Source organism: Arachis ipaensis, chromosome B01 (assembly GCF_000816755.2).
Source record: "Arachis ipaensis cultivar K30076 chromosome B01, Araip1.1, whole genome shotgun sequence".
Taxonomy (NCBI): domain Eukaryota; kingdom Viridiplantae; phylum Streptophyta; class Magnoliopsida; order Fabales; family Fabaceae; genus Arachis; species Arachis ipaensis.
The window spans coordinates 113,890,686-113,906,077 of NC_029785.2; the positions used below are offsets into that span (position 1 = coordinate 113,890,686).

The window sequence follows — 15,392 nt, forward strand, 5'->3', positions numbered from 1 at the left end:
GTACTTGGTATGTTAGCGTATCTATGGTATTGATAAACATGTTGGTATGTTAATTATTAATTTAAGTGAGTTATTTGAGTATATATAGCAATTGTTTGTGAACAGGTGTTCAAAAAACAAAAAGTAGGTATGGCTCGTACTAGGAGCAAAAAAGAGACACCTAAGAATAACAATCCCGAAAGAGGATCTCGGAAAAAAACTGGTGGACCAAAAAAGGTAGCTTGAATGATTAGCGGTGAATTAACTGTAAACTTGGTATATTGTTTTCTAATATTAAATGTTAAAGCCGACATTCTCCTTCGTTGTCATTTTGTGCTAACTATGTATGTTTGTGTAGAAAACACTGGTATCTAGGTGCTCGCCATGTTGTGTGGCTTCAGTTATGAAGCAATTAGACTCAGACGCGGGCAGAGAGAAAATAATGGAGGTGCAGAACATGGGACTTGGCTGGCTGCAATATGTGCCTGAATGGACTGTCAACCAAGATATGATGGTTGCATTAGCATCATCATATAGTCGCGATGAGAAGTCTTTAGTCGTTGGAACAAGAAAAATTCCTATATCGATTGAATCAATTGCGCGGTGTTTTGGACTACCAAATCATGGTAAGCAACCTTCAAATAAAATAGGGGGAAAAGAAAAAAAAAATATCCACAGTACTTTCGTTGAGTATATGTTTTCGGTTAAATTAGCCATTAAAGATTTGGATTGCATTGACTCAATTTTGTGCTTCGCAAGGAATAGTTTCAAAAGTCCAGAAACAGCAGTAGAGCACCGACTTGTTAACAGCTTCACAGGAAAGACACAAGCGGATTTGAAAAGGGATGTTATCACATGCTCGATGCAGTCCGATGTCGATAGAATGAACTTCCGGAGACAATTCATCATGTTGATAGCAAAGTGTTTCTTCTTTCCCTTGCCAAAGGCTACTGTTTCAGACATACATATACGGGCTTCCATTGATGTATCGAACCCAAGGAAAATGTACTGGGCGAGGTACATTTATGATTTTTTAATTGAGGGAGTTCTGAGGTTTCAGGATGTAGGAAAGAAGACAGTGGATGGATGTATGTTCGCATTACTGGTGAGCCGTGTATCCCTAACCTTTAATTTGTTGTTTGTTATTTTAAAGTATACATTGTTTATAGCAATTACTATAACTTTCAGATTATATATCTCCATGCTAACAAGCATGGAGATTTAGAAAGATATAATGGGAGAGAACCGTGGATCAGAGACTGGTCGCTTGTTGATCTGAAGAAGAAGGATGAAGAGGAAAGCACATCTCACTCGGTGAGGCATATATAATCTTTTAATAGTGATAAGTGTGAAAGATATGTTAATTGGATCACTGCTTTTAATCTCTTACTTAAATAAAACTTATATGTTGTCCACTGTAGGGGCTTCTAAATTTAATTGGGAAGATGTCCGGATTACCGAACAAGCCCAACCGTGTATCAAAGAGAGGAAGCATTAGGAAAAAAAGAAAGTCTAGTAGAAAGACTCGTAAAGAAGCTACCACGGTAGATGAAAACCAGACCGACATACCGGCTGCTCATGCATCATCTGCTGAATTTGATCAACAACCTTCAAAAGAAAAAAGGCAATTCCATGATTTTTTAGTTTTGTTATAAACCTTTATTGCTCTAACCTGCGTCTTTTTAATATTATTATAGTATAAAAATCCTCTACCATGTATAGAGTAATTAATTATTTATCTAATTTTAGAAGTGTGATGTTGATGCTGTAGTTAGTAAATCTATCTTTTAAAAACTGTTGGAGATATTTATTTTGAGCATGGCAATAGACCTTACACATGTAAATACATCTTCTTGTGTTTTAGCTTTCATTCTATAATATAATAAACTTGATGACTTTGTGTCCTCTCCCGTTAAGTAATGCCAATACTAGTTACTTTAAATAGTATTTTGAAGAGCTAATTCTTGTCTTATTAGTTTGGGTGTTATCTATATTTGACACTTGATGTTATCCGTGTGGCCTTACGGATGTTAATTGATTGGAATAATGGATGTTATTGTCCATTCTATACTATACTTGGGTGTACTAGATTTACTTGGTCGGATTATATTTGTGCTAGGTGACCTTTTTAATTATCACTTATAGTTGTTCATCTTCCAATTTATGTAAACAGAAAATGTAGCCAAGGTTCACAACACGGATGCATTGGAGGGGATAAAATGTGTACGAACAAGAGTATGGAAACGCCTACAGGGAGGATACAATGGCCGTCATGCCTGTCGTAATTGCAACAGATGATAATTTTAAGGACGAGCCTTCAAAGGAAAGGCAAGTTACTGAATTTTCAGTTATCGCATGGAGTTTTAATGCTTTAACCTGCCTCATTATAATAGTATACTAGTATAATTTTTTTCTAATTTTTGGCAACTGCGTTGACATAATTTATCATTACATTTGTTTGCATATAAAATTTTACCATCTCTATAGTAATTTTAATATATTTTACCTACGTATAATATTGTGCTTATTTGAGAAGGATGACAACATTAGGGGCTGTAACTGGTATATTTATCTTGAATAAGAGTTTGAATAGCTAATATTTTATCATTTCATTTCGGATGTTATGTATGCCTCATACCAGATGTTATCTGTCTGTCATTATGGCTGCTAACTTGTTGGCATTGTGGATGTTACTATTCATTCTTTACTTTATTCTGCACGAATAAGCTTTGGGTAAGCTTTAGAATTAACATCATTTACGCATTTAAGCATACTAGATTGACTTGATTACATCAGATGTGTATCATGTGCCTTTTGTTATTATCATTTACTAGCGGCTCAACTTCTAATTTATTTAAGTGTCCAAAAACAGGTCCATTAGGGGGAATACTGTGAGTATGAGGAAGACATGTGCTGAAATGCCCAAAGAGGATGAGACAATGCCTGACACACCTGTTGGAAACGAAACAGATGATAATGTCGATGAAAGACCTGCAAAGCAAAGGCAAGTTAGATGAATTTAACAATAATACGAATTATTGAAAATTATATTCGGTGCATGAATCTTTTACCTCTGACTCTTTCCTTCTTATGAGGTGGAATGTCTAATCAATAATAGATGTTATCCATATAATCTTATACTGGTTACACAACTTTTTTTATTTTAGTTTTGGCTCAGATAAGAGCACTTAATTGTTAAGAGCACTCGGTTAAGAGCACTTAATTGTTAATGACTGTGCAGGGAACCCGGAGAACTTGCAATGGTAGTGTATGTTGCACCAGAGGACCCACCTCAAGTTGACTTTCCAATCCCGTCATTCTCGCTTGGCATCACTCAGTTGCACATACCGGACTCACCACCCGTATATCCGATAACAAATGATCGAAACGCGACTCCGGAACCTAAAGCACCAGAAAACATAAGAAAAACAAAAGCTGTGGTGGACACACTGATGCCATCTGGGGATGCTGCAAGGCCTATAGGTGATGACATGAACAGGATATACAAGTGGGTGACAGATCGGAGGGGTGCAAAGAATCTCACGCTCGCGTGGATTCGCAATGGGAGTGATGATGTTCAGCTGCAGCGAGCAAACCTTCAATCACTGGGATGGCGTAGAAGAGTAAGCGATACGGTAAGAGCAAACAAAAAAAACTGTAATCAATTGCTGTGTATGTGTTCTGCATTAAAGTGCCATAAAATGTAATACGTTTACTCTATCCAGGTGGTTGATTACTGTTGTGCCATGTTCAATACTTCGAGCAATGCAAGGTTTTACACAGATTTTTACTGTATTCCACCGAGACTAATGGTTAGTGCAATCTGTCCTTACCCACTTAATATTAATTAATACCATAATTGCCTCGGTGAAGGATACTCTAAATTATTACGTTAGGTGTTTAACTAATGCAAAATAGGTTTACAGGCCATAATATTGACTGATGATAACATTGAACGATGTGCCGGGATGAACACTGGTTTTGTCCCTGTTCTTAGCAGATTCATAGGCCGCGGGCAGCACTGGTTCGATGTAAGGAAGGCGAAAAAAGTTGATTATGTCAGTAATTTACGTACTTATCCACACACAAAATCTATTTTTTATTACAAGAATATGAAAAAAATAACTATATGCTAACATGCTTTATTCAACGATGAAGTGGTTTGTTCCCGTGTGTCGAGATGATCACTGGTGGCTATATGTACTCCACCGGAAGACTGATAACTTATGGGTGTTAGACTCTATGCACAGTGGCCCACACTCAGAGTGCCGAGACAAAATAGATAAATATGTAGTAAGTGAGAATAGATTTGATGATGCATATTTTTTCGGATGTTAGGTGTGGCCTTCCATGTTTTTTTTCTTTTTTATATTTTCCTCCCTAATTTTTTCTGTTTGGCTTGTCGAATGGCTTTCTTCTCCAAGAGTTGGCATCAACTGTAGACCCGAATATAGTATTCACAGCTGAGGGCTATGAGTGTTGCTATGAAACAAGGCTCCAAAAACAGCCAAATGGGTAAGTCTCGAGATGAAAACGAAGAAAGCTTTAAAAAATCAACCCACACAAATTTTAATATGTTGGCACGACTTTTTGTCATTTGTGTTGCATAGGTGGGACTGTGGCATATATGTCATTAAATGGATGGAAATGTGGGATCCAAAGAGCTTGGCAGAGGATGAATTGAACATGCCTATTTGGAATACGATTAGTGAAGTCCAAAATATATACTGATGCTTATTTGCGTATTTAATAATTGATAAATAACTCTTCTTGGATGAATTCTACTTATGCTGGCTGGATTTATAGTTGAGTCTTTAGAGTGTTCTATACCAAACACAAATACATCTGTTTGTGATCACATGCCCAGCTGCAACAAATTCGGAAAGAAATTGTAACTGACATTCTTCTTTGCAAAGACAACATCTCTAGGAGTGAGATAAATGGTGTACTCAATGTACCATGTCGTCATTTAGAGGATAGGGGAAAGAAGAAAAATCTTGAAGATCCTTGGACGAACCCACGGACAAGATCACTGGTTCGAAGGGCAGAACGGGACAAGAAGGTTAAATAGAACTATAAGCCATAAATTGAGTTTGGAGTTGGTCGGTGTGCGTTTTTTGTTAATGTGTTTTCAAAATTTAATGGATGTTATCATGGAATACAGATGGATGTTATCGGATATAAACCAAAACCGGGTGCATCTTTATTAATGGATTACCTATATTGGACAGCAGTGTAAATATATACACAAACAATTAATTAGGACTAGAGTTGCTGTGTGTATTTACGGTTGATATGGTTGCAGGATTTACGTCATTTTTATCATGAAATATTTGTGACTGGATTTGGATTTGGACTGAACAAAAAAAAAGAGGATTCAATATCCCGTTTAATAATTATGTAATAAAAAAAATTATTTTTAAATTGTTAGATTATTTTTTTACACGTGTTTGGCTTTTTTTTGCTAAAATCGAGATCACGTTGATTGAAGTTTGAACTTTATTTCGAATATCTGCTAAAAATTTATGGACTTTACAATTACCCATGCTTAACAGCCAGGTAATAATATCTATGCCCAAGCAACAAATGCTCGATCATGGTTGTTATTCTAATAAATTAAAGGATGTTATTGTAGGTAAGTGGTTGTTATTCTAATAAATTAAAGGATGTTATTAGAGGTAAATAAAATACATGTTTGGATATGCCTTTTTGATGTCTAATTTTTTAAATAATGAAAAAAAGACCTTATTGTGTACGGATACCTTTGATATTCAATTTTAAAATTCATGTATTGCACTACATTATCATAATGATCAAATTAACAACTAAACATTTATTAAGATAAAATATTAGTAACAAATAATAACGGTGAGAAAGAGTAAAAGAATTAAAAAGTTGAAATTTAGTTGCCCAAGTCTGTTATTGTATTTTGTTTAATAATGGTAGATGAAGCTGTAGCAAGGTAAAATAAAAGTTGAGTATATTAAAATATGTAAAATAAATCCAATAAAACAACAAAATCATGATAACGTAAAATAACATTGAAGCATGGACAAAGTACAAAGTAGTTGCTAAACTCTAATGCTTATGATTTGTAGTGTTGTTAAACTTCGAATCCTCCAAAAATGCTTCCTGTGGAATAAATTAAATAGTGATATGAAGGAGCCAGAATGCGTAGCCAAATTCTCTGTCATTTCTGAATAAGCCCATTGCGTATCTTTGTAGGAAGATGCCACATTGGTAGGAGATGGTTGTGCATTACCATTAGGTCCATTAACACACAAATCATATTAAAAAATAACATCATCACTTATAATCCATTCAACCCACTTAAAATAAACAAATGACGTGAAAAAGGGGGTACATCTCATATTTACCTTGTTGTGATTGTTAGTGTTCTTGTGTTTGCGTACCCTCTTTTTAATAGATTTTTCTAGATCTGCTCCAAGTCTGGTGGACGTTGGACGACCTCGCGTAGGAACACGACGTGGGCCATGAAGCTCATCCATACTAACGGGACACTCATCACGCGTATGTGAGTAAACCGCACTTGGTACATGTGCAGCTTGATGCTCGGATTCCTTGTGTTCTTTGAGCTTCTGCCGAGCACTGTCCATGGCATCACGTAATATAGCAGCAACCTCCGGAGTAGCCACGAAATCCTGAGCAACGTTGTAAAAATCAGAACACAATTCCCTAAAAATGGTCATGCTTTCATCAAAACAGTCCATGTCAATGCTACTCCTGATGTATGTGTGTCTCCGACTAACATTCTTACTCCATCGGGATAGAATGTATTGTGAGGACACTGCTGTCACACGAAAATCTAGGAGAACAGCAAGACTGTGGCAGCATAGAATACCATTCGATTGGAACATAAAGCAATCATATTGAACGTCTAATGACTGCGAGCAATACACGACTTGGTATCTGCTATACACTGACATGTCAAACACCATCTTTTGTTGGTCAACTTCACAAACTATACTTGTGCCATGATGGTTGACTGAGGAGATGTCACAATCGGCTTTTTTTATAAATTGATCTTGAACGTCTCGAAACATGGAGTTTGTATATTCTCTCTGGAACTGCTTCTCTATTGGTGAGCTAGAAACACAAGGGATAATACCCCTTAAATCAGCAGCGTCACACTCAAGCTCCTTTTGCTCCTTGTCTATAACACAGTTTTGGTATTGGCGAACAAATTGCAACAAAGAGCTCTTACTGTTTAAGTACTTATCGAAAACTGAATGCATGCTCTCACTACGCTGTGTGCTCCTCATGCCAGCCCAGAATTCGTCCTTGAAAAATACTGACACCCACATGTGTCGGTCAGCAAACATATCTGCAAATGAATAGGGAAAAAATACAAAAAAAAACAAATAGCATAAGTTAACCCATAAGTGCAACATCCATATTGACTATAAAATAACATCTATAAAAAAGCCACACATAGGCCTCAATGAACCGGAAGATTATATTACCATTTAGCCACTTAGAATTGTGGAGGTCATACTCTTCAATGAAATCGTGCCAATCTCTCTCAAATGAGTCCTTAGATTTGGATCCAAACACAATCCTCTTAATGCATGTGATAAGCTGATCGAAATGACGGTAACCTACCAGCTTGTTTGGTATCTTGTTTAGGATATGCCATATGCACCATCTATGGCGTGTGTGTGGTAATGTGGTTTCTAATGCAGAACGCATCTGCAGCGACTGATCTGTTATAACACATATGGGGGCCTTACCCATGCACTTCAACCAAGTACGAAAAAGCCATTCGAATGTACGAGTGTCCTCATTCCGCAATAATGCGCACCCAAGAAGTGTAGACATCCCATGGTGGTTGACACCTACGAAAGACCCAAATGGAATGTCGTACCTAAACAATGGAAATATAAAAACATGTAATGTAGGTGGAAACTACAAATGCCTTTCATGGAAAAAAGTCTAATTAAGTCCAACAGAAAAATAATAATTTCGTACCTATTAGTCTTGTAAGTAGTGTCAAACGTCACAACATCACCAAAATATTCCCATGCAGCTCTACACCGAGCATCGGCCCAAAACACATTTCTAATGCTATGGTTTTCGTCCACATCTATTTCAAAGAAAAAGTTCGAATTGAGCTCCTTCATCCGTGAGAAGTGCTTAAGTAACTCTTTTGGATCTGTCTCATCCCCGGAAATGCGTAAGTGATGACTAATGTAATTTCTAACATCCTTCTCTGTAAAGGAGAGGTTGGCAGGGCCACCGACGGCATTTGCTAGTGCCTGGTACGTCTTACTCGGTCTAATGCCAGCTTTGTCATTTTGCTGTATCAGGTCCTTCACATGCATACTTAGCTGACGGTTTGCTGAGAACATTACAGATAGCTTCGGATTAAGCGGGTGTGAGTGGGATAACTCTACTCGAGAAATCCTCCACTGCCCTATCATTTTATCTAATGCCAAATAGCAACGGGCTTTGCAGTTGGTTGAGGCCACCGTTTTCCTTTTCTTGGGTGTCTTTACACGGGATGTGCGGTATCCATCTCTGTTACAATGCAAAGCCTGATTAACAACCACCCTCTGATCGTTTCTCGTCTCCCAGCCAGTGGTTCTTATTTTGACGACAAATCCAGTCCTAGCCGCATATCGGTAATAATATGCACGCGCATATTCTAATGTGCCTAAACACATTCCCTCCTCGGGATCTAGCTGCTCTTCACCAATGGCTTGGTTTATGACCTGGAAAAAAAACAAAGAAAGAAAAAAAAACAAATGAAACTCTACCCAATAGTTAACTATACAAAAGTGGCTAATTTCATTATCGAGTATAACAAATTAAACACAATACTGTAATTTTAGGTGATAATTTCGTTTTATTATGTATGTTAACGTGGATGTTAACTTCATGTAATTATATTTTTTATTTACATATATTTTTTATTTTTTTATTTACATTCTCTATTGTATTTTAAGTAATTTAAAATTAAATATTATAAAAAAATAATTTGTCATCAAAATACTTATTTCTATGATTTATCTCTCATTTAACTTAAAAAACAGACAAGAGGATGAAATTAAATCTAAAATTTAAAATTTGAGAATTGAATGAAATTCTAAGTTAATTAGAATATCATTGAATGCTATGTGTACGAACAGCGTGATGATATATGATAGTCTTGGTTATATTATTTTGTGATGATGCTAAAAGAGAAAATTATTAATAATGGTATGTACTATACATTGTCATCACGTCAAATATATTTTTACATTAATAATATTTTATCTGCATAAATTTAAATATAAAAAAGTAATTGAAAAAATGAAAGAAGACCGATTTAATGAAATACTTATTATAGATTAGTTATTAAGAATGGGCTAATGGAAAGAAATTTGAGTAGGTATATGAAGTTTTGGTGTAACCAATAGAACCCATCTGTCCAGTTTATATATAAAGTACAGACTTGCACGGTTCTATTTGAAAAGTAAAAAATTCAGTTTATTTATAACGATTTATTTTTGTTTGTGATGATGCTAAAGTGAAGGGGGATATATATATATAACATGAGTGATCATGTATCATTTGTCGGTGCCAAATTTATTTTTTCTTTCACATAAATAGCAAACAAATAATAATCAAGAATGTTATGTATATAACTAAAATGCTAAAAAATACACAAAAGATAATCTGGGTTATTATCATACCTCATCAGAATTAGTGTAGTTTTCCATATTTTCAGAACTTGATTGACTGGCAACAATTTCATTGGGTGAGTCCATCTGTTGTTCAAATTCTTCAGCACCTTCTGCCATAGGTACTGTATTAAGGTCGAAATCAATTGCCATACAAATTACAATGATAAAAATAATTTTTTGCAAAATTTCTTGGCTTATACACTATTGTGCTTGCAATGGTGTTATTCTTGTGATTTTTGAATGACTATGATTGAATTAACATAAAGTATATATTAGGATAGGTTTCATGTTTCATATCTCCAATAATTGATGATAAATATCATAATGGACAAAGAATCAAATGCAATTATTTAATGTAATTGATATTATAATTACCGTTTTTAAATATAATCATTATTAATCTTTATTGTATTTTTAAATATAAAAATCAAATTATAAAAAAGAATATTAAGTATTGATTACAATAGTGCCTAATAAAAAGGGATATAATTTTCTAATTAATATCATTAATTAGCAGATTTGATAAGAACGGTGATAAGTAGAATGATAAGAGAGTGGAAAAAAAATAAAACTGTTATTAAATGGTATAAATGAAGTAAATTATGGAAAGTTTTGGCTGATTATGGCTGAAAATAATTAATCAATTAAATAATTAATCAATAATCAATAAAGAGACCAGTTTGTGCCATGGATATTAAAGTCAACAAAGAGACTACATTAAATAAATAGGCTAGAGTAAATGGTCAATATCTTTACAAAGTTAAATAGTCAAATGTTAATAGTTATAGTTAATGGTTAATAGTTATAGTTAATGCTTCCTAACTTATAGTTTAAAAAAGAATATTAAGTATTGATTACAATAGTGCCTAATAAAAAGGGATATGATTTAGTAATTAATATCATTAATAAACAGATTTGATAAGAACGGTGATAAGTAGAATGATAAGAGAGTGGAAAAAAAATAAAACTGTTATTAAATGGTATAAATGAAGTAAATTATGGAAAGTTTTGGCTGATTATGGCTGAAAATAATTAATCAATTAAATAATTAATCAATAATCAATAAAGAGACCAGTTTGTGCCATGGATATTAAAGTCAACAAAGAGACTACATTAAATAAATAGGCTAGAGTAAATGGTCAATATCTTTACAAAGTTAAATAGTCAAATGTTAATAGTTATAGTTAATGGTTAATAGTTATAGTTAATGCTTCCTAACTTATAGTTTCCAGCCCCCTTCTATTTAAGAAGATGTTATGGCATTGGCCTGCCACAGCGGACCACATTTCCATCATTTTCCCATTCCTGTCCGTTTATCTCTCTCAAACCAGCCTGTGTGTGTTACAGCTAATCCACGGTTCACATGGACTCTAGCACCGCATCTGGAGGCTCATCATCCTCGGCCACACCAGATCATGCCGTTCACCAACACGGTGGTCTCTGCTGGGGGCTAACCAGCTCCAACATTCTGGTGCTTCCAACAGAGCTGATTTTGAAGATCTTTCCTCTATTTGACGGAAAGACAATTGGAAGAGGCAGATGCATGTCATGTGACTGGTTCAATAGATTGAGCCAGTAGCATCACATGGTGACGCATTTGACAGCCAAAGGAGGAGAGGGGGTGGTCCTCCATTTGGATAATCCCCTCAAGGATATTGATTGTGGCCACCTGTCTCTTTACATATTTGATACTCAGGTGGAGGTTCCGCTGACTGCTCCGTTTGACTGGAAGTGATTTTCGTTGGTTGGGTCAGCCATGGGAAAGGTGTCTGCCAGATTTTCTATCGATGGGCATTCCAGTTCGTTGGTTATATGGAACCCATTTAGTTCTTGGAGGTCTCCCATCACTGATTCAGGGTCTGATTGCTACCACTTTAACCATCGCGATGACTGCTCTGCGTATGCCTTTGTGGGCCTACATGGTTGCGATGACTATAGGATTGTAAGCCTCACCAAATGTCACCTGGCATTTGCAGGGTACAACATAAACGTTTTTTAGTCTGAATCGGGTCATTGGACCCCTTGTGGTTGAACACCGGCTATGGTTGACAGATTGCGCAACAGGTATGCAGTTTTCAATCAGTGTGTTTTTTGGATCAATAGTGAAGGGATGTTTCGGAAGAAACCCGTTTCCATGGTTAGGTATGCAACTCTTGATTGTATATAGAGCGAAATTGATATAGGTGCAAATATGTGTGTTGAGCATCCTGTGTTAATCGGTCACGAAAACGGTGTGGACTTCGTGAGCTATGAGCGGTCCGCCATTAGGTTTGGGGTGCACCTGATTGCCATCAACATTGGAACGTTTGGTCGAAGGGAGTTGGGTCGATCTCCCTTTATTGGTACATTACGGAAACTCCTTGTGGTTTGCTCGGTCTCAACCTCCTTGGAATTAGTCATTTCATCTGTGGCTTTGATCTCTTTAATCCATCATTTCATGCTGCTGTGTCAGAGACGCAATTTCGCGCTATTGGTCTCGGTGATAGAGTTGTTAGATTTGTTGGTCGCATGAGATGGGGAGGCGTTGTTTCCATCAAGAATGTTGTCGGCTTTTCCCTATGTGTGTGATCAATGTCATGTAATATTTTGTGATATGATTTAGATGACTTTCCCTTACCATTATGTTAATGAAGTCGCCAATTGGTGTGGGCAGCTGAAATTGGGTCTTCGTTTTCATGCAGCACCCTGTTTTGTTATGTCTTTGCCTATTCGTGTGACGTTAGAATCTTTTTAGTCTTTTTTTATCTACCTTTACGTTGTTGTAATGCGTTATTTGTTTATTGTGGGATTTTTATCAACCAGTCCTCCTTGCTGTGGTCATAATAATTCACTTTAGACTATGACTTATGTTTAATAAATATCCTCGTGAGTAAAAATCCTCGCCATTCGTAACTTGGTACTCAGAAGACAGACACTCATGAGACAAAATCCTCGCCATTCATAACTTGGTACTCACAAGAATTCTTCCTCCTAATCCCTCCTCCCATAGAAGAGACAAAAAGGGTTGAGTAACAAAGCCAGATGCCATCTATTGTTTTTAAAGAAGTGGGCAATGTTTACGTCGAAGAACTACATGATACATGGTCAGAATTAAAAACTACCAACTCACGATGACTCACCAATTATGCGTCGACACATGTTGACATTAAGGGCAACACCCTCCATTTTGGCTTGAGAAAGAAACACTTGAGCTGCTTCCATATCATCGTTTCTAGGAGAGGTGGGCAACATGGAAAACCGATCAACAAATGGCCTAAATTAATCTTTTATTGGGCCCAAAAGTCGTATCAGATCACTTACTTCCCACTTGCTGTTAACAGAGCTGAGAATGTCATACTGTTTAGGCACAATCCCAATCTTTTCATTTCATATAAAACTTCCAAAGCCCTCTAAAATTGAGTTCCATCAACTCTCCATAATTCTTACAGCGTTTTAAAATTTATTTTATTGAATCAGACAGCAAAATAATGCAACTGCAAAATGAGAGGGAAGCAAAAACAACGGAGTCTTGGCAGTGCTGACTTTAACAGTATATGTTTTCATAAACCCCTTAATTAATGTTAAATTATTTTGAGTACTTTTGTTAATTCAAATTTGTCCATCATAATTTTCCAATACTCATTTGTTGACATATAAACACTATTTCCTTATAGTCTATGTTAGCAAGTTGCAAGATTCCGTTATAATTTGGTTAATAACGGATTTGGTCAACGATATAACGATCTTCTCTTAATATTTTTTATTTAAGTGCTTAGTTGGTGTGCTAATTATTTAAAGTTACCATTTTGCCATTCGTAATTTCAGTTAGTTTTCGTCGGAACTACTCTTCAAATTTCCTTAATCAATGTTGGATCAAATAGGCTTCAGCTTACAACGCGTTGTCAGCAAAGCATTAGCGACTCTGATTTGAATATTTAACTATCCATGCTATGTTTTGAGCCGCATGGAAAAAGAAGCCCATGATGATTAATATGAAAAGGGTTTGGGTCTCAGTATGTTATTTTACAAAGTTTCCTAATTTTATGGGCTTTTGTTCCAACACAATGTTGTTCCGCATTTGGCTAAAGAAGTCCAATCTGATTAAATTTAAAAAAAAAAGGCTGGGGCCTCATATATCATCGACAATGAGAACGAAATACAGAACCTTGACATATATATATATATATATATATATTTAATCGCTTTAAATCATGATCCCCGTTCATTAGGTTGCATCATCTGTGCCTTCTCCCCAACAGCACCAGCCCTCCAAAGCTGTATTCCGTACTACTATCGTGTCACAGCTCCCACCTACAGTGTTTGTCTATATTGCCTCATTTTTCCATTCATGTATCATGTTTCTCCCGGAACTAGGTTTTCTGCCATTTTTCCCAGCTCAACCGCAGGGACCATTAAATGCCCTTAATTTTGTTGACCTGTTTCCCTTTCTTAATGCTGCAATTTGTTCAAACCTATAGGTTCCTGGTGAAAAGACCTTTTCCTACCAGCAATAAGTAAAGCTACACTTCTTCTCCCTGCTGAATATTTAATATCAGATTATTTAACTATAATTTTTTTTGTTTCATTATTTGTTGTTACCCCTTTGGCCATGTTAGATCTTGATTTCCACCGCCTTGATTCGAGCTCATCTATTTGGGTTCCTTAGTTTTGGTATTTATTCAATGGCATTTAATGACGACCTGTATGTACTTTAATTTCTCTTACCCTTTCTCCAAAGAGTGGGATCGTTTTTCCCTTCAAATTTTTCCTACGAGCCAGAGGGTACTACATAGTCATCCCTCAATTTACCCTTATCGCAAGCGAGCAAAGGTGATAAACTCTGGCCCCTATGTCAATGATTTACATTTTTTTTTATTTGTCCTACTGTTCGTATTATTATTTTTTTATTAATGAACCCTCTTGTGTTAGCATCTTATTAATGTATTAAATGTTATTTGCTTTTATATTTAGGCAATAATAACTCATCTATCAGGATCGGTGGGCCCACTTATTTACCTATTCACATGACTGCTTAATTTTATTTAATCATTTGATTATATGCTATTCTCGGTTGGATATTGGGTGGTTTGATGCAATATTTTTAAAATCATTTTATGCTCCTTCCTTAGGTTTTTACTATAAATAACAATCACTATCCACGTTACCTACAGCTATTAAATAACAAAGTAAGAACTATCGTTTTTCCAGCCCCGATATTCCACACCCTGCCCCGCCATTCTCCACCATTCCCTTGTTATCAAGACTTTTTTATTAAACTTTATCATGCCGTCACTTTCTTCTATGATCTACAAGTTTTTTTTTTTCGCATTGGTGGACCATGGGTGAGTTAATAGAGTTCAACTTCTTGAACATTTTTTGTGCATGCACATACGTATAATCTTACTATTTTTTAACATCTTTGGCTTATTCTTTTACCAAACTATGGAAGAATCTATTCCGTACGAAAAATACTTATATGTTTCCTCACATTTTGTACAGCTTGTGTATTTGTCCACCTGCTGAGACTAATAAGAATGGGGATCCAAACCCGGATTTCTATAGGCTTCTATTTCTCGCACTGGACCCTATCGCCGTACCTATTACAACTGCCTTAGTCTGATCTCTTATTTTCATTACGAAATATGCTGATGGGGCTCATGCTTCCCTAGGTTCCAGTGCCTTTTTCATTTATACTGCAGTTATGTCTTGCTGTTTCATTCATTGTGAGCTTCGTGTTATATTATACAT

At 35.9% G+C, this 15,392-nt stretch overlaps 2 protein-coding genes across 2 annotated transcripts in view; one reads left to right on the top strand and one right to left on the bottom strand.

The window, feature by feature from the left end:
- Positions 6,058–9,782, bottom strand: LOC107610557 (protein FAR1-RELATED SEQUENCE 5-like). Its single transcript, XM_016312599.1, has 5 exons — positions 9,675–9,782; positions 7,969–8,711; positions 7,464–7,864; positions 6,537–7,324; positions 6,058–6,111 (listed from the first exon to the last, which is right to left on the bottom strand). The coding sequence occupies exons 1-5, from the start codon at positions 9,780–9,782 to the stop codon at positions 6,058–6,060; spliced, it is 2,094 nt and encodes a 697-aa protein (XP_016168085.1).
- LOC110271975 overlaps positions 13,879–15,392 on the top strand; it is a 10,941-nt gene continuing 9,427 nt past the window's right edge. Inside the window, exon 1 of the mRNA XM_021123719.1 lies at positions 13,879–15,342. The gene's annotated coding sequence lies outside the window, so the exon portion shown is untranslated. The remainder of the gene's footprint in view (positions 15,343–15,392) is intronic.

Excerpts from the sequence above, each read along its gene's own strand:
- LOC107610557 (XM_016312599.1), bottom strand. The coding sequence starts at position 9,782 with ATGGCAGAAGGTGCTGAAGAATTTGAACAACAGATGGACTCACCCAAT. Across the intron at positions 7,325-7,463 it reads CAATTCTAAGTGGCTAAATG|ATATGTTTGCTGACCGACAC; the intron begins GTAATATAATCT and ends ATTCATTTGCAG. Across the intron at positions 6,112-6,536 it reads CCGAGCATCAAGCTGCACAT|GAAGCATTTTTGGAGGATTC; the intron begins GTACCAAGTGCG and ends TTTATTCCACAG.